At 43.0% G+C, this 18,609-nt stretch overlaps 1 protein-coding gene across 1 annotated transcript in view; it reads left to right on the top strand.

Annotated features, from left to right (window-relative positions):
• Window positions 1–18,609, top strand: part of SCN10A (sodium voltage-gated channel alpha subunit 10) — a 79,442-nt gene that overhangs the window by 36,392 nt on the left and 24,441 nt on the right. Inside the window, exons 13-17 of the mRNA XM_015588509.1 lie at window positions 2,202–2,440; window positions 4,002–4,175; window positions 13,853–14,212; window positions 15,688–16,137; window positions 17,497–17,634. Of these exons, the coding sequence (XP_015443995.1) occupies window positions 2,202–2,440; window positions 4,002–4,175; window positions 13,853–14,212; window positions 15,688–16,137; window positions 17,497–17,634 (1,361 nt within the window). The remainder of the gene's footprint in view (window positions 1–2,201; window positions 2,441–4,001; window positions 4,176–13,852; window positions 14,213–15,687; window positions 16,138–17,496; window positions 17,635–18,609) is intronic.

Raw genomic sequence — 18,609 nt, 5'->3', positions numbered from 1 at the left:
TAGGAGAAAACCAGACGAAAGATGGCGATGCCTGGACTCCGAGGAGGTAGCAGTGGGGATGATGGGAAACGGAAGGATTTGATTGCTATCTGAGGAGCATAAGATTCAGGACTTGGTGGTTCACGTTGATCTGGCATAAGCAACTGAAAGGATCCTGGTGCAATGACATAAAGGGACACTTCAGCTGGAGGAGGGGGATTCACTAGGAAAAGATGAGAGGGGAAGATGATGAGTTGAGTCTGGGACATATTGGGCTTCAGGCACCCTTGAGACATCCAGGTAAGGCTGTCCAGTAGGAAGTTGGCTTTATAATTAATGGGCTTAGAAATTAGAAGACAAGGGTGACCTAGAGATACATATTTGAAAGCAGTTTGAATATGGATGTTAATTTTGAGATGATGCAAGGGATAGATGACATAGAGAGAATCAAGAAAAGAAAGGAAGAAGGGCTGGGACAATGTTCTAAGAAACTACAATAATCAGTGAGTGAGCAGAAGAGATGGAGCCAGCAGAGGAAGCTGAGAAAGAATGCCTGGAAATAGGAGGAGACCCAGAAGACTATAATGCAGAACCAAGGGTCTAAATTCCTTCAGAAAGAACAGAAAGATCAAAAGAGGCAATGCTATTGAAAGATCAAGTAAGATCAAACCCCACAAGGACCCAGGGCCTTTAGTCAAGTGGATGTCCTTGGTGGTTGATCAAGAAAGGATTGATGGAGTAGGTTAGTAAGCAGAGGCCACATTGGAGGAGGTTGAAGAATAAGTGAGAGGTGAAGAAATGAAGATGTTGTATTCAGAGGTCCCTAACCTCCAGGCCATGGACTGGTACCAGTCTGGTCTGTGGAGTGGTACCAGTCTGTGGCCTGTTAGAAATGGGGCCGCACAGCAGGAGGTGAGTGGTGGGCTAGTGAGCAAAGCTTCATCTGTCTTCTCAGCTGCTCCCCGGCACTAGCATCACCACCTCAGCTCCACCTCAGATCATCAGGCTTTAGATTCTCAGAAGCACCAGTCCCTAGTGCCAAAAAGGTTAGGGACCACTGTTGTATTTGAATAAATATTTCAAGAAGTTTGCCTTTGACAATGAGGTAGTAAAATGACACTAGACTGTAAGTAGAATTGAAGGAATATTTTTTCTTATTTGTGTGTGGGGGGGCGCTTTTTAAAAAGCGTATTTATAAGCTAATTTGGGAGGACATGTGAGAATGGGAAAGACTGAAAATAAAGGAAAGAGGGAATGTTCAATAGATTTCTGAAATGGCTGACAGGAGAAGATGCCAAGTGGAGACATGGGCTGTTAATAGGAGGGACACCTCTTTAGTTGTAACAGAAGGAAAGAAGGAGAGTTCTTTGTGGATTAACTTTTCGCAGGAGATTCTTCTGGGGAGGAACCATAATCATGTTGCAAGCTAGCAAGTGCATGATTCTTTTAGCCTCCCTGTCTTCCTAGATAATCAAGATCAGCAATGTTAAGGCTGTTTACAAGGCCGAGTGTCTTCGTGTCCTGGCTCACAGACAAGCTGCTTCTTGTGACAATGGTGTCTCTGCAAGATTCTTTACTCAGCACCACTTCCTGTACTTCTCTTTAGTGCCCGAGTAGAGAGGGGGAAATGGAGGTTGGAGAAGAGAGGAGGAAATGAGAAAGTAGTCTAGTAGACTAAAGGAGTGGACCGAATAGAGAAACATGGCAGGATTTCTGGGCAGTGAAAGACTGGGACTCACGAGTCCCTAGTGGGACCAGCCAGCATGATTGTGTACTTTTTCCAACCAGTTTCAACTGGCAGGGTGCTGGTGCAAAGTGCTCTGCACATGGGGTTTATTCAGGGTTTGGATTCTGCCAGGCAAGTACAAAGGAGGGGGAGAGGGGCAGGGGAATTGAGGGTGTCTTCAAAGGAAAAGATAGAGGGATGGACATGAACTCTGAGCTGGGTAAGCTGAGAAGTAAGGACATGACATAGGTGATGAGCAGTTAAAAAATATAGGGTCTGTGGTTTGGAGGACTGGATGGGGACAAAGACCAGAATGGAGTTGCTAGACTGAAGGAACTTGAAAAAGTAGGAAATGGTAATCAGAGAGATGGAAGGCTGAAATGGAGATTGGAGGTGGTGGTTATTAGTGATGATGAGGTCTAGAGAGAGGGCTGTGGGAAGGAGGTCTGAGGCGATGCATGGCTGACAGCTGTCATTGACTACATCTGTGATGCAGAACTCGAGGAGTCCGGACAGAGGTGTCCCCCCTGCTTGACCAGCTTGGCTCAAAAGTATCTGATCTGGGAGTGCTGCCCCACATGGGTGAAGCTGAAGACACTTCTCTTCAGAATTGTGACAGATCCCTTTGCAGAGCTCACCATCACCTTGTGCATCGTGGTGAACACAATCTTCATGGCCATGGAGCACCATGGCATGAGCCCCACCTTCGAAGCCATGTTCCAGATAGGCAACATTGTGAGTGCACTGGCAGCCATGGCCCATGCCATCATGGCCGGAGGGCTTTGGGTGGGGTGGCAGCATGCTCCCATTGGTTGGAGTGTTGGTCTAGCTAGCTGAGAGCAGAGGAACAATGTGGGAGATGTGTAGATGCTGAGTTCAGGAAGCCAAGTCTTGGGGACCAGGCTGGGCTGGTGGTGGAAATTGCTTTGGGATGAATGAGCACAAGGAAGTAGACTGAGAAAGCCCTGACCTAGGGGAAGCTTGCTTGAATTCAGGACAGCTACTGGAATTCTAGGATATCAGCTGCCTTGATCTTGAAATGAGGGTACATGCCACTTTCCCATCTAAAGACAATTATGGACTTGCTAGTTTCCTTCCAGAAAAGGAGAATCAGAAAGAAGGGAAAGGAAAGTTTACTTCTAAGAAGTCAGCGTAGAACACAGAGGGTTTTATAGAAGAGACCTTTGGGCTCACACCCCATTTTATAGTCAGAGAAGTTGAGAGAGAAAGGCCTTTACCACTGTGACAAAGCATAGTGCCATTTTTAAAAAGGGAAGAAAGGCAGGCATTGTTTAGTGCCTATGACAAGTCAGGTGCTTTATAAGTGTTATCTCAGAGTCACAACAACGTTATGAGGTTATCATCACGCTCACACTTTAAAAGAGAGCACTAAGACTCAGAGAGGTTAAGTATTCTGAAGATGGAGCCAGAGTTGACCCAGGTTTCTCTAGGGCGCAGGACATCAATCTTCTATCACACCACACTGACTTGCCTGCATAGAGTCCTCAACAGATGCCCTTTGACTTACCCAAGCTGGTAAGAGGCTTCATTTCCGAAGCTGGTGAGAAGCTTTAATGAGAGCAAAGCTGTGTTCTCTACTTTCTCTTTATCTGTCGTCCTTCCCTGCTGGGTGCTGTGTGACCTGACCCTGGTCCCGACTTCTCTCAGTGTCAGAATTCTGTTCTAAGACAATTAAAGACACCCAGAGCTGAAAAGAATCTTAGAGGCAATGTATTATTTCTGTTCTTGCTAATAGCTATTATTTATTAATGAATTACTATTTGCCAGGCCCTTCGCTAAGACCTGCACATGCATTATCTTATTTTTATGTCCGTTATACAGATGAGGAAATTGAGGTACAGAGGATGTATTATTTGTCCAAGCTCACACAAGCTAGGAAATGGCTGAGCTGGGATTTTATCTGGGTCTGTGTTGCCCTGCAATCCATGCTTTTAAACTACTGAACCAGATTGACTTCTAATTTACCTAATTATGTAATAATTATTATCCTAATGATTATCCGCTTACTCCCTTTCTATCACCGTTCCCATGGAAACACTGAAGCACGATTCTGATGCATACGCCCTGAGCACTGGTCCTGAGATTTCATTCAGTTGCCACATTGAGTGTTACCATCCCCGATCCTTCAGGAGCCAGCGGATAATATAGAAACTGAATAAGAACGATGCAAAAAGATTTGCTGTTTTACAAACAAGACACTTCCCTCCCGCCTTATTTGTAAGTTGCCCCTGACCCCACAGACCCTGCTGAGACGGTTCTTTGTTTCTGTCTGCAGGTCTTTACTGTTTTTTTTACGGCTGAAATGGTCTTCAAAATCATTGCCTTTGACCCCTACTATTACTTCCAGAAGAGGTGGAACATTTTTGACTGCATCATCGTCACTGTGAGCCTGATAGAGCTGGGTGCAGCCAAGAAGGGTGGCATGGCGGTGCTGCGGTCCTTCCGCCTGGTAATGTTCTCCCTTGGCGACCTGGGGAAACTCCCTCACAAACAGGAAGGCTAATCCCTGAGAACAGACACTGTCCTTCAGGGACCCCATCAGCCAGCTCCCTCTTCTTCTCCTGTCCGTGTGGGAGGCGGGGCATGGCTTCTGGGAGCTGGAGACTTGGTGCTTTCCACTTATTCAGAGTGGGGGTATGCCTTCTCCTCTCTGGATCTGGGTTCCCTTATCTGCACCAAGAGGGCACTTCCCAGCACCCTCCTGTTCTCTTATCAAATAATAATAACAACGATAATCATAGCAGCTAATCTTTCTTGAGTACCGAAGTTGTGTCAGGCACAGTGTTAATTCCTTGACATAACATACTTCATGTTACACTTACAACAACCCTAAGAGAGAGTGGCTTTTAATATCCCCTTGGATAGATGAGGCTAACTGAGATACAGAGTGGTTAAATGATGACCCAGAGTCTCCCAGCTGACCAGCGAGCAGCAGATCTGCATCTCAAAGCCAGGTTGCCTGACTCCAGAGTTCCAGCTTCTCTCGCCTCATAAATGTCATCTGCTGATTCCCTGGTGCCCCAAATCACAGCCCCCAGGTCTCACACACCTCAAAAACTGCCACCTACTAGCCTCATGGCCTGGCTCTTCTCCAAACTCAGCTCTGGGGTGCCCTCTACAGGAGGAGTTCCCGGATTCCAGGCACCAGTGCCCCATTGCCCTTAGGCCACCTCTGTAAGAGCCACATCTGTCAGATTTGTCAGATTCCTAGGCGGGTCTCAGGTTACTGGGATCTCCCAATTTCCCAGGCCATCTAGAGGAAGCATGATGCCTCATTGACTCTTGGGAGTAGGGCAAGAAGCCTTACGAAATGGCAGGGTTTGTTAGTACGGGCCTCTTGTTCTCAGTATTCTCTCAGTGTGAGCTGAGAACCCAGTGTCTAGCTTTAGAGAAAGATGTCAAAACAAAAGAGAGAGTGCCCAGCAATCTCACTAAGTCCACTTCTAGGCCAGAAAGTCATGGGTCTGAGAATAAAATCCAGAGACTTTGTGAAGATATACAAAGTTCTGCATAATTGGGGCCTGCCTACCTCTCCAATCTCCTCTTGCTCATTTTGCTCCAGCCAAGAGAGGCCTACTTTCTCTTTTGAACACAATCATACCATATGCAAATAATGAGTTTCGTCTCTTATTTTCTAATCCTTATACCATTGGTTCTTTCCATTACATTATCATACTGATTAGGACATTCAGTACACTGTTGAAACAATGTGTTCATAGCAGACATCCTTGCTGTTTTCATGATCTCAAAGAGAATTCTTTCAATATTTCACCAGTTTTGATATTTGTGGCAGGTTTTTTTAAAGATTCAAAAAATCTTTATCAGCTTAGGAAGTTCTCTATTGTTAAGAATCCTTATCGTGAATGGATGTTTAATTTTATCAGACAATTATTTTGCATATATTAAGATAATCACAAGATTTTCTCCTTTAATCTATTACAGTAGTTATATTAATTGATTTTCTAATGTTAAATCAACTTTGCATTCCTGGGATAAACCCAATTTGATTATGATATAATTTTTATACATTGGAAGATTCAGCTTGCTAAGAATTTGCTTAAGTTTTTTGCATTCATATTGACGAGTAATATTTGGCCTATAATTCTCCTTACTTGCATTGTCCTCACCAGGATTTAGTATGCTACTTGCCAGGATATTTAATCTCCATAAAAAGAGGTGAAGAATAGTCCTCTTCTTCTACACCCAAACTTTGGGTAAGAGTGGAATTATTTTTTCCTTATAGATGTAGTAAAATTCACTAATGAAGCCATCTGGAGGTCAACATTTTTCATTACTGATTTGATTTTCTTAATGGCTGTGGAACTAGTCAGGTTTTCTATTTCTCGAATTGGTTTTGGTAAGTTATATTTTTCTAAAAATTTTCCTTCTTATCTAAATTTTCAAGTTTATTGGCATAAAATCATATATGCTATGCTGTTACCTTTTAAGGGTCTATATCACTGGTACTTATCGTACCCTTTTCTTTCTTTAAAAATAATGATTTGTGCTTTCTCTCATTTTTTTTTATTAGTCTTGCCAAAGATCATCAGTTTAATTAGTGTTTTCAAAGAACCAACTTTTAGCTTCTTGAGCCTCTGTATTTCATCGATGTTTTTCTATTTCAATTAACACTGTATCTTATCTTTTTTTTTTTATGTTGGCCAATTTTTTTAATTTTTATATCTTAATTTTTTCAATATCTATTTCAATTAACACTGTATCTTATCTTTTTTTTATGTTGGCCAATTTTTTTTAATTTTTATATCTTAATTTTTTCAATGATAGTTGACATACAATATTATATTAATTTCAGGTATACAACATAGTGATTAGACATTTATATAACTTAGGACGTGATCATCTCAATAAATCCAGCACCCATTTGATATTATACGTAGTTATTACAATACTATGAACTATATTCCCCATGCTATACTCTACATCCCCATGACTATTTTGTACCTATTTTATAACTACCAATTTGTACCTTTTAATCTCCTCCCCCCTTATCCATCCCTCCACCCCCAATCTGACAACTATCAAAATGCTCTCCGTATCTATGAGCTTGTTTCTGCTGTTTGTTTGTTTATTCTGTTCTCTAGATTCCACACATGACATTTGTCTTTCTCTGTCTGACTTACTCTACTCAGCACAATACCCTCTCTGTCCATCTGTGCTGTTGCAGATGGCAAGATCTCGTTCTTTTTTACGGCTGAGTAATATTCCATTGTATATGTGTACCACCTCTTCTTTATCCATTCATCCATTGATGAACACCCAGGTTGCCTCTATATCTCGGCTATTGTAAATATCACTGTGTATTGTGATCAACATGTGTATTCACATGTCCCTTCAGGGAGTGTTCTTCAAATAAATACCCAGAAGTGGGATTACTGGGACCTTCTTTGTCTCTTATTATAGCCTTTGTTTCAAAGTCTGCTTTGTCTTATATAAGTATTGCTATACCAGCTTTTTTGTTTGTTTCCATTTTCATAAAGCATCTTTTTTCATCCCTTTACTTTCAGTCTGTGTATCTTTTGATTTGAATTGAGTCTCTCGTAGGCAGCATATGTAAGGGTCTATTTTTCTTATCCTTTCAACTACCCTACCTTTTGATTGAAGCATTTAATCCACTTACTTTTAAAGTAATTGTTGCTAGATATGTGGTTATTGCCATTTTATTAGTCAAATTTATCTTTTTCTTATTACTTCTTCTTAAACAAGTCCCTCTAACATTTCCTGTAATACTGGCTTGGTGATGATGAACTTCTTTAGCTTTTTTTTTGTCTGGGAAGTTCTTCATCTGTCTTTTGATTCTAAATGATAACTTTGCTGGGTAGAGTAATCTTGGTTGTAGATTCCTGCTTTTCATCACTTTGAATATTTTCTGCCGATCCCTTCTGGCCTGAAAAGTTTCTGTTGAGAAATCAACTGACAGTCTATGAGAGCTCCTTTGTAGGTAATTAACTGCTTTTCTCTTATTGTTCTTTATCTTTAACCTTTGGCTTTTTAATTATGATGTGTCTTGGTATGGGCCTCTTTGGGTTCATCTTATTTAGGACTCTTTGTGCTTCCTGGGGTTGTATGTCTTATTTCCTTCACCAGGTTAGGAAAGTTTTCAGTCATTTATTTTGAAATAGGTTTGCAATTTCTTGCTCTTCTCCTTCTGGTACCCCTATGATGTGAATGTTGTTATGCTTGATGTTGTTCCAGAGGCCCCTTAAATTATGCTCATTTCTTTTTTCTTTTTTCTTTTTTTTGGATTCTTTTTTCTTGTTGCTGTACTGATTGTTTTCTGCTACCTTACCTTTTAAGTTGCTGATTTGATCCTCTGCTCATCTAATCTACTGTTAATTCCTAAGGTATTCTTCATTTCAGCTATTGTATTCTTCATTTCTGACTGGTTCTTTTTTATGTTTTCTATCTCTACTTTTATGTTTTCTATCTCACTGAGTTTCTCTACTCTTCTTCTAAGTTCATTGAGCACGCTTCTAACAAGTGTTTTGAATTCTGCATCTGGTAGATTGCTTGCCTCCATTTTGTTTAGTTCTTTCTCTGAAGTCTTGTTCTTTTCTTTCATTTTGGACAGGTTTCTTTGTCTTTACACTTTGGCTGCCTCTTTCTTTTTGTTTCTATATATTCAGTAGGGCTGTTATGTTTTCCAGTCTTAGTAGAGTGGCCTCATGTAGTAGGTGTGCTGTAGGGCCCAGTGGCACAGTCTTCCTGGTCACCTGAGCCAGGTGCTTCAGCTATGTCCCTTGTATGGGTTTTATGTGCCTTCTTGTTGTGATTGAGTCTTGGCTCCTGTTTGCTTGTCAATGGGAGGAATTGACCCTTGGGCTCATTTGTTGTGATGACTGGCCATCACCAGTAGAGGAACTTTTGTGCAGGGGCTTGACTCTACTGAACAGGATTCACTTTGGCAGGGCTCTGGTGCTTACCCTGTCTGCCCTTTGGGTGTGTCGTCCCCAGATGTGACCTTGGGTGGTACTCTGACTCAGACGGAAGCCAGCCACCAGGCATGCAGGCTGGGGCCTCCTGGGAGGGGCCTGTAGCAGGCCAAGTTTAACTGTCGCCTGTACCCTGCCCGGGGCCATCTGGCATAAGCCACCAGGCAGTCCACAGTTGGCCACCGCCCTTATGTGATGGCTATCCTGTAGCTTAGTTGTAATTTTGATGGGTTTGTGAGAGGAGACAAGCACAGCGTTTACCTACTCTGCCATCCTCCCATGTATCTTAATTACATTTTCCATTCTACATATTTTATTCTTTTCTAACTTCTTACGATAAAAATTCTAACCTATTTCCTTTTCCAATATACTTATTTAAGACTTCAATTTCCTTGTAAGAACTGCTTTAATGTGTAGAATTTTCCTTATTGTTTGGGTCTAAATATTTTCTAATTTCGGGGGGTTGGGGAGGGTGAAGTGGGTAAAGGGGATCAAATATATGTAGCTGAAGGAAACTGGACTCTGGGTAGTAATCACACAATAGAATATATAGATGTCAAATTATAATGTATACCTGAAAATTATATAATTGTATTAACCAATGTTACCCCAATAAACTTTAAGATAAATAAATAAATAAATAAATATTTTCTAATTTCAAATTCGATTTATTCTTTGACTCTAAAGTCAATTAGATGCATGGTTCTTAATTTCAAAACACATGTGATATTTCTAGTTATCTTTACACCATTGAGTTCTAGCTTAATTGCATTATAGACCAAGAACATGCACTGTATAATTTTAATGCTTTGAAACTTATCGATAATTTCTTCTTGGCTCAGAATATTGAAAATATTCTTTATGCACTTCAATGTGTCTTCTGCAGTTGTAGGGTGCAATACTCTGCATAATCCACTGAGTACGGAAAGTTCACTGTGTAGTCCAAATATTCTATATTCTTGCTTATTTCTGTCTGCTTGTTCTAGCAATTACTGCACGAGTGGTGTATAAAAATACCTCCCGCTATGATTACAGCATGGTTTGTTTCTCCTTATGGTTCTATCTCGAGGCTGGGTTATTAAATGCATACATGTTTAAAATTGTTATGTCTTTCCAGTAAAGTGAAACTTTTATCATTAAGAGTTGATCTTTATCCCTAGAAATGCTTTTTGCCTTAAAATTTTCCTTGCCTAATTTTAATTTAATAATGTTTTCTTTTGGTTTAGAATTTGCCTCATATATCTTCATTCATCCTTTTACTTCTAGCCTTTGTGTATCCTTAGGATTTTTATACATCTCTTGCAAACAGCATAGTCAGATTTTAGATTCTTATTCAGCTTTGACAATCCAATCTTTGTCTTTTAACCAAAGCATGTAGTCCACTTATTTTGTGAATACTGATGTATTTGGATATGGGTCTATCATTATATTTTGGGTTTTCTATTTGCTTTACCTGCTCAAGTGTGTTTGGTATTCTCTCTCTCCCCTACTTCTTCTTGATTTATTTTAGATTGATAATTTTTTCCTTATTTCATTTTCCTTTTTATTGGTTTAGAAACTAAATGCTTATTTTTATTCTTTGGTTATCTTAGAAATTATAACATGAGTAGTTAATCTAACGTAAAAAGCGAAAATCTTTACTTTCCTCCAAGACAAATTTTCATTTGTTACTCTTTCCAACTAACTATGGTGTTAAGTATTTTAATTTTATCTTGTTTTTAAAAAGCTATGTGACTTAACAATAAATAATTCTAGCTATTGTACAAATAATCCCCAAACTCAGAATCTTAACCCAATAAAGATTTATTTCTTGCTCATGTCCTAGTCTGATGCAAGTCAGGCATCACTAGGACTGAAGATGGCCTGCGCAACCTTGGAAGCTTGACTCCTGCTTATGGAAAATGAGAGGCCAAGGCTCATTTTAAGTTTTAAACAGTCAAAGGCTTTTTAGTCATGGCTCATGGTTTCTTTTGCAATCCACTTCCTTTAAAACTTATATGACTTCAGACCTCTCTGGGTGCTACATATCTATCATATGGTCTTTGACAGAGTTCTCAGTTCTACTTTATTTCTTTGCTTTCTTGTCCCCGTGCCTTTTTCTCTCAATTTATTGGTGGCCAGACCGTTAATATAATTTTGCTAAGAGTTGCTTCATTTCATTGAAATATTTAACTAGTCTTCAACACTCACAGACTTAATCCCATTGCTTACTGTTTGAGATCTAAAGCACTGTACTTCCCCACAACTTCAAGGCTTTAAACTCCTGGATCCTATTTCCTTTTATTTCTTATTAATCAGCCAAATAATCTCTGAGCTCATCTCTTTCTTATAGTACCTTGACAAATATAACCAATTACAACTGACACACAATACTAAGGTTCTGTTTTACAAACCCTTCCTCTAGAGCTGCTGGCTCACATTGCACTCAGGATGATTGCAGGCAATAATTTTGCCACTGCAACACAGATCAACACTTCCCAATCCTTTTTATATCAGTTTCCTTGTTGTGCACTACAAGATCACTAAGCCAGTGCCATATATTTGATGTGTGAGAAATGGCAACACCTTTTTTTGGCAACACCTTTTTTCAATATACCAGTTCTACATTACTCAAGATGCTTACAACTAGTTACAATGACCATCTCTAAATCTGTAAGTTAACATACAGGTTAATGTTTCACAGCACATTCCAAGCTGCTCGGAAAGCTCTACTGAGAATGTTTGCTCCAAGTTGAGACTCAGAGATCCAGGTGGCCCTGGAAGGGGAAGAGAAAGCGCATGGTGTTTTATGGCTCTGTCTGAAAATAGTGTACATTACTTCTGGCTCCATCTCCATTCCATCAGCCAGAACCTAATAACATGACCTCAACTGCCTGCAATATTTGGATATGTTTCTATACGAATATATTCACGTTACCAGCTTGGTTTATTTCCTTCCAGTCTTTCCCCCCTAAATAGAAAATGTTATATTAATTATAAGATTAACTAGAGAAATGGTTAATTAAACATGAAGGAAGAGTCAGCAACTATTAAAAGCAACAGTTTATAAATTTTCTGTGATAATATGAAGTAATTCTTTTTATGTAATGCTAAGCTGAGCCAAAACCACAGAGAATGATTAGATAGGGGTGGAAGTAAGGGTCACGGGGAACATGGATACAGGTGGGGTGGCTCTCCTGGACCACTCATTCTAGGTATCAGCAGAAGCCAGCTAGGTCATTTGGGGGCACTACAACCCAGCAGCAGACACTTTGTATGTTTTGACTGGCTAAGCATAGCAGCCTCCAAATCCAAATAACTCTGGAATAGCAAGTGGAGGGATCCTGTTTTCCTGCCCTTTATAAAGATAACAAAAGAATTAATAGAGGATGACTTAATTCATGCCCTGTAATGAGAAATATATACAATTTGCTTACAATTTGGTGTAAGCTTAAATATGGACAACAAATTGCTATCTAAGAAGATTCTAACACAGTTGACCCTTGAACAATACAGGTTTGAACTCTGGAGATCCACTTACATGAGGATTTTTTCCAATATATACTGTAAATGCATTTTCTCTTATGATTTTCTTAATGATATATTTTCTCTAGCTTACTTTATTGTAAGAATATAGTATCTAATACATATAACATACAAAATATGTGTTAATCAACTGTTTAAGCTATCGTTAAGGCTTCCGGTCAATAGTAGGCTATTAGTAGTTAAGTTTTGGAAGAGTCGAAAATTATACATGTATTTTTGACTGCATAAGAGGTCAGTCCCCCTAACGCCTATGTTGTTCAAGGGTCAACTGTATTAATGTCTAAACTCTCCACACACACCCCTCCACTTAACTAAGGAACCAGAGGAAACCCTTAGCCAGGTGTGATTAAGACTAGGTAATGCCTGGTCTTTTTGCCAGTGTGTCCCTTGCTGTTAGGCCCCACAGACTCTATGCTGTAGTGGGTGGATGTCACCCTGTGTCAGGGCCCTACTCCAGCTTCTGCTTTTGCTCTTGTCCAGAATTTACTCTGAGAATGAGAACTTATCAATCATGTCATTAAGGAAATTTTGCCTTCTCCAAGTACTCCCTCCACAAAAGGACTCTGTCTAGTTACTAATACTCAGTTTTTATTAGGGTTTGTCACCTGCATGTATGTCCAGTCCACAGAATTGGTGTTTTAAGCTGTTTCCAGTATGACAAAAATAACTTCCAGATGAGCTCTAAGAGAAGTGGATGTAGAATTTCCGTATAAGAGGATTATAACTCCTCCGTGGGTGATAAAACTTGCTATAGTGCTCTGTTCAGCACTCTCGCAACTGGTCCACAGCCTGGTTCTTTGTAGGTGCTCCATAAATACCCTGTGCCAGCTAAGCCCAGGTATTTCTAACAAATTAGAGAACCACACAAGTGTATTTTTTAAATGTTTGTATGGTGCTTTTGCTATCTTATGGGACTTAGCACATTTGGGTGTACAATGAAGACTTTTGGGGTCTTTGCCTTGTCTCTGTAACTAAACTCTTAGCTCCGTGAGAGCAGGAGCGTCTCTCCATCCACCTCTCAGGCTAGTACTGTGCTATGCGCATGTGTGGCTGGCATTCAATAAGGTGGTAGTTTGGTTAGTCGATTAAATTAACCTTTGGATTATTTAATGCTGGGTCCGTGAAATCATAGACACTTGCCATTTCAGAGCTGGTGGGGGCAACAGATGTCCCTGACCCCAGGATGAGAACTGCCTTAAGAGAGATGGTTTGCCACTACCTCTCCAGTGCAGTGCATTATGCCATACCCGCAGGAGGCTAGCCTCTCTTCATGTCAAAAGTAGGCCGTTCTCACTTGTTTTTGAGGTCCATCATACCCCACTTCACCCGAATAGAATAGGGCTTTATTCAGGAGGCCTGCGGCTACAGAATAGAGTACTTTTGGCAAGACCACCACACCACTCCGGACCCCTCACTTTGCCACAGTCAGTGAAGCACATCGATACGTGGGGACCATAGAGGACTGATCATATCTTTGAGTAACTGATGACATGGGAAGAAAGGTCTCTGAAAGCACCTTCCTGGGAGCACCCCATATTAATGGAATGAGCTGCCTGTGCTTTTCCCAGGCCTTTGGTTTCAGGCCAAGACTTGAGATGAATGATGATGAGAACAGCCACCAAAACCTAACGCGGTCTTTGTTTCTCTGCAGCTGCGGGTCCTCAAGCTGGCCAAGTCCTGGCCAACCTTAAACACGCTCATCAAGATCATCGGAAATTCAGTGGGGGCTCTGGGGAACCTCACCATCATCTTGGCCATCATTGTCTTTATCTTTGCTCTGGTCGGCAAGCAGCTCCTCGGGGAGAACTACCGCGACAATCGGCACAATATCTCTGCACCGGGAGAAGAATGGCCTCGCTGGCACATGCATGACTTCTTCCACTCCTTCCTCATCGTCTTCCGGATCCTCTGCGGGGAGTGGATTGAGAACATGTGGACTTGCATGGAAGTCGGCCAGAAATCCGTATGCCTCATCCTGTTCTTGACAGTGATGGTGCTGGGGAACTTGGTGGTGAGTGTGGAGCCCCCGCTGGGGCACTGTCTCGTGGGCTACGGAGGAGACTTCCAGGGTATCCTGAAAAGCTTTGACATTGCACATTTTTATGCCCACCTTGTACCTCCTGGGTTGTCATGTAGGACACTTTATAAGAACTTTTCCTTGGGAGGCAGCCTGACTTGCAGTAATGAGCACACGTGACAGAGAAAGAAAGACCTGGTTTAGAATCCCAGTTCTACCTCTAGTAAAGCTGGTTGCCCTGGCACAAGAGGCAATCTCCCCAAGCTCTAATTTCCTTAAAATTAAGAAAAAAGTGCTTGCTCATGGGCTTACTGGGAGAATTAAATTACAGGAGATGACATATGTAAATTGCCTAGTGCAGTGTCTGGGCTATGGCAGGAACTCAATAAATGATAGCTGTTAGCTGTTGAAGGAAAAATTTCCCTCCCCGCTCCAAGGAGTCTCAGAAAATATTTTTCCTCAAGGGAGTAAAAGCTGACTGATTTCTCCAAGCTACACAGATCCTAGCGAGGAGCAGGGGATGAGATGAAAGAGGGAAGCTGGATCGTGGACAACATCCAACACCACAGTGACAATAACAAAATCCACTCCCATGTTTCGGGGGAGCCCCTCTAAAGACCTTCCCACGAATTGGCCCCAGCACCCCTTCTCAGTCCCAGCCTGGCCCCTTGCTCTCAGCTTGTCTCCACCTTCTCTAGTTCTGGGAGACTCGCTCCCCCAGCACTGAGCGGCTGGAGGCAGAATGCGGATTCCAGGAGCCCCTTTCTTATTGCCTGGAAGTCGACCAACTTAGATTCTTTCCCGTAAGAGTTTTACAGACAAGAGAAAACTAAACCAAGAGAGGGCGTGAAACAACCAATCCACACTCTTCAAAGTCTTTCCCACCCGGGTCCCTGAGCTAGACGCCTTCGGCCTATGTCCCCGAGTGAGGGGCCAGCCAGAACGCCTTGTTTTCCAGGCTGAGTGCACATCCCTGCAGAGCCGCAGGGTCCCCTAACTCTCAGGCAGGAGGTTTGCCTCTCCGAGCACTTTTACATCCTTCATGTCATTTCTTCCTTACAACCACTCTGAAAGGTAGAGAGTCTGCACTTCCAGCTTACAGGTGAAGAACATGAAGTTAGAAGCTCTGAGGTGTGCCCAGGATTCCAGGGGGAGGACTGGAGTCCAGGGCTTTGGCAAGTGAAGGTGGTCCGGGGTAGGCCCACACCTGCTCCTCACTGCCATCCGTGAATGTCTCTTTGCTCAGCAGGGGTGATCTTCCTCTGTGGTGGAGAATGTGCTTCCAAGCCTTGTCCACGTGAGGCAGGTCACTTGGGACATCCCCTCGGTTGCTCTCAGAATGTCTATTCCCCCAACGAAAACCATCCTGAGAGTGCAGTGAGAGGCCCAGGTGTGGCTGCCCACCTGGTGGGCCGCGGTGGGCTCAGCTCTCGAATGAGTGATCTTCTCTCCCGGTTCGTTCTCTTCAGGTGCTCAACCTGTTCATCGCCCTGCTGCTGAACTCTTTCAGTGCCGATAACCTCACCGCCCCAGAGGACGATGGGGAGATGAACAACCTACAGGTGGCTCTGGCACGGATCCACGCATTTGCCCGTCGCACCATGAAGTCCCTTCGCAGCTTCTTCCGCAGGCCCTGCCTGCTCCCCCGAACCAAGGCAGAGCCCCAGCTGGTGGTGAAGATCCCACTCTCCAGCTCCAAAGCCGAGAACCACATTGCTGCCGACTCAGCCGTGGGGAGCCCCGGAGGGCTCCCCACTCTCAGAGGCCCCGTGGTTGACCACAGTGACTTCATCACCAATCCTAATGTGTGGGTCTCTGTGCCCATTGCCGAGGGCGAATCTGACCTTGATGATTTGGAGGAGGAGGAGGAGGAAGAGGATGCTTGGAGCTCCAAGCAGGAAGTGATCCCCCACAGGCAGGTAAGAGCTCTCCCATAAGACAGCCACAAGAATCAGGGAGAGACCTCAAGGAGGAAGTTATGGGGACAAGGGGAGGAAGTTGTGATAAAGAGATTTTCTAACATCAGTCTTGAAGAGCCCCAGGCGAGCCAGGTAGAGGAGCCCTTGACATAAAGAAGCTAAAGCCATGCCAAACTTTCGGGAGGTGGCATTTAAACTCCTGGAAGAAAGGGCCAGAATTTCCCAGGCAGGCAGGAAGGCCAGCCTTGAGTCCCAGGCCACTCTGAAGCGGGTGGGATGGTCTTTTACACTGCCGCCCTCCTCTCTTGGCCAAACCCAGGCTCTGTGTATGAGATGCTAATGAAATTCCTCTAAGAACAGGATGTCGTCAAGAGCAAGGCTTCTCTAATCTTCACCAGAAGCCAAGGAGTCCTGGTCATTATGTGACTCATTTATTCAGGTTTCCTGACAAGGGCTGTCACAGGAAAATGACATTTGTTCCTTTTGGCACCAAAGAATTTAAAGCACATTCCAGCCTTTTGGTGATATATATTTTTAAATACTTTGCACGGTTCTCTATTACTTTCAGCTGATATAGCAACCCTCATTAACTTCTTTTCAATGGCTAGAGGTATGCACTTCTGCACAATATGAAAAGGCAGGGATCCCTGTGAGGCCCAGGGACATACAGGGCTGCTAGCCAGGCCACTAAGTGGCCTTAGACATCTGTGCATTGAGTCTGTAGCTCTTCCATAGCCTTCTTCCCCTGCAGCTGTCACTTCTCTTGTGTTCCAGCAGCTGCTGTTATCAGCTACCATATTTTGCATGCCTTTGTCTGGGTGACAGCCGAGGATAGGGCGTCACCAGACCCGGAGTAAAGGACATGAACTCTGTGATGGCAGTCTCCACTCACAGGCATTTTCAGTTACTTCGGAGTTCTTAGGGGAATCCAAATGGCCAAATTCACTACCACTCTGACCGCCAGACAAGTAACAATGGTCATGGCTAACATCTATTGAACCACGCACTTCAGGCAAAATGTTTTATAAGCATTAAGATGTTTAGTCACCAAAACAACCGAATGAAGTAGATCTTGCCTTCTCAATTCTGCAGATGGGAAAAGTGAAGATCAGAGAGGTTAAATATATTGCCTAAGGTCACACTGCTTGTAAATAATGAAGCCAAGAGTTAAAAGATCTAACAGGCTATAGAGTCTCCACCCTCGCTTCACACCAGTGTATGCATGTATGTATGTATGTTAGTTGCATATAGTAGGTCCTTAGCTCTGGCAGACTATGAGGTGCAAGATCTCTTTGAATTTAGATGTGGTCAGCTGAGGGTAGGCACAGGTACCCAGCTGGGACCCTCTCTTACTAGCAGGAGCAGCTGCAGCAAGTAAAAAAATGTGAGGACCACCCGGCACCCAGGAGCCCAGGCTCTACAATGTCCTCTGAGGACCTGGCTCCATACCTGGGTGAGAAGTGGAAAGATGAGGCTGCTGCTCAGGCCCCCGCAGAGGTAGGTATGTGAGCTTCCTGGAGAGGTGGGGTATTCCAGACTGTACTTGATTGACCATGTAACCCCAAGTCACATCCTAGGAATAAAGTCCCTCCTAGTTCCTGGGCTAATCAGTATGATTTCAGAGACAAGAGTGAGGCTCCACAAGCTGAGGCAGAGGGTAGGGAGAAGGACCAGTTCCTCACTTTCTCTGAGCCCTCTCTGACTTCCTCCATAAAACTGAATGGTAATGCCTACTTGGTAGGCTTATTTTGAGGCTTAAATGAGATGCTGCTTGTCAAGTGTTTAGCTCTTGTCTGAAATGGAATAAGTGCCCAGAAAATGACAGCCGAGAAAAAAGGAAACAAAAGACAACGCACAGAAAAAGTTGAGTATCTTCCTGAGCCAGCAGATAAAAGTCAGAGTTGCTCGTGGGTGAAACAGTCTTCCCTGTGACTCCCCACCCCCGCTTTCTTCTGTCCATGCCATTTTCTCCAGCCAAAAACATTCTGGTGCTCTGGAGAGGCCATCAGTGCCAAGTAGTCTACTGACAGCCTTAACGCAGACTGAACAGGAAAACGAACTGGTGTTTAGAAATGTCTTATAAGAGGTAAAAATAAACTTGGCGGTTTCATTACAAATCTTTGAAGAAAACAGGCTATAGAGAAAGAAGTGTCTATAAAGATTTAGCATCTTTAATACCGTGGTATTAAAATCAGGAATTCGACTTGACACCTAGCCCCTGAGTGCTGACGCTGTGGCAGGCACTGGGCTGGGCAAAGATAAGGAGGACATCATTCATCCCCAAAGTTATCAAGCCCTTCAGCTTGAGGAATGCCAGCTACTGGCTGTGTGCCCCTGGGCAAGGCTGACCACAACAGGGTAAGATAAGAGGGTGGGCTGAGATGGGATCTGGGGGCCCTGAGTAAACACAAGCCACTTGGATCCAGCTAGGTGAGGGTTGCCACCTTCCACATATGGACATCACGTTTCCTG

This window comes from Pteropus alecto, unplaced genomic scaffold (assembly GCF_000325575.1).
Source record: "Pteropus alecto unplaced genomic scaffold, ASM32557v1 scaffold354, whole genome shotgun sequence".
Taxonomy (NCBI): domain Eukaryota; kingdom Metazoa; phylum Chordata; class Mammalia; order Chiroptera; family Pteropodidae; genus Pteropus; species Pteropus alecto.
The sequence above is the reverse complement of the archived record's forward strand: the minus strand, read 5'-3'. Positions and strand labels throughout refer to the sequence as shown.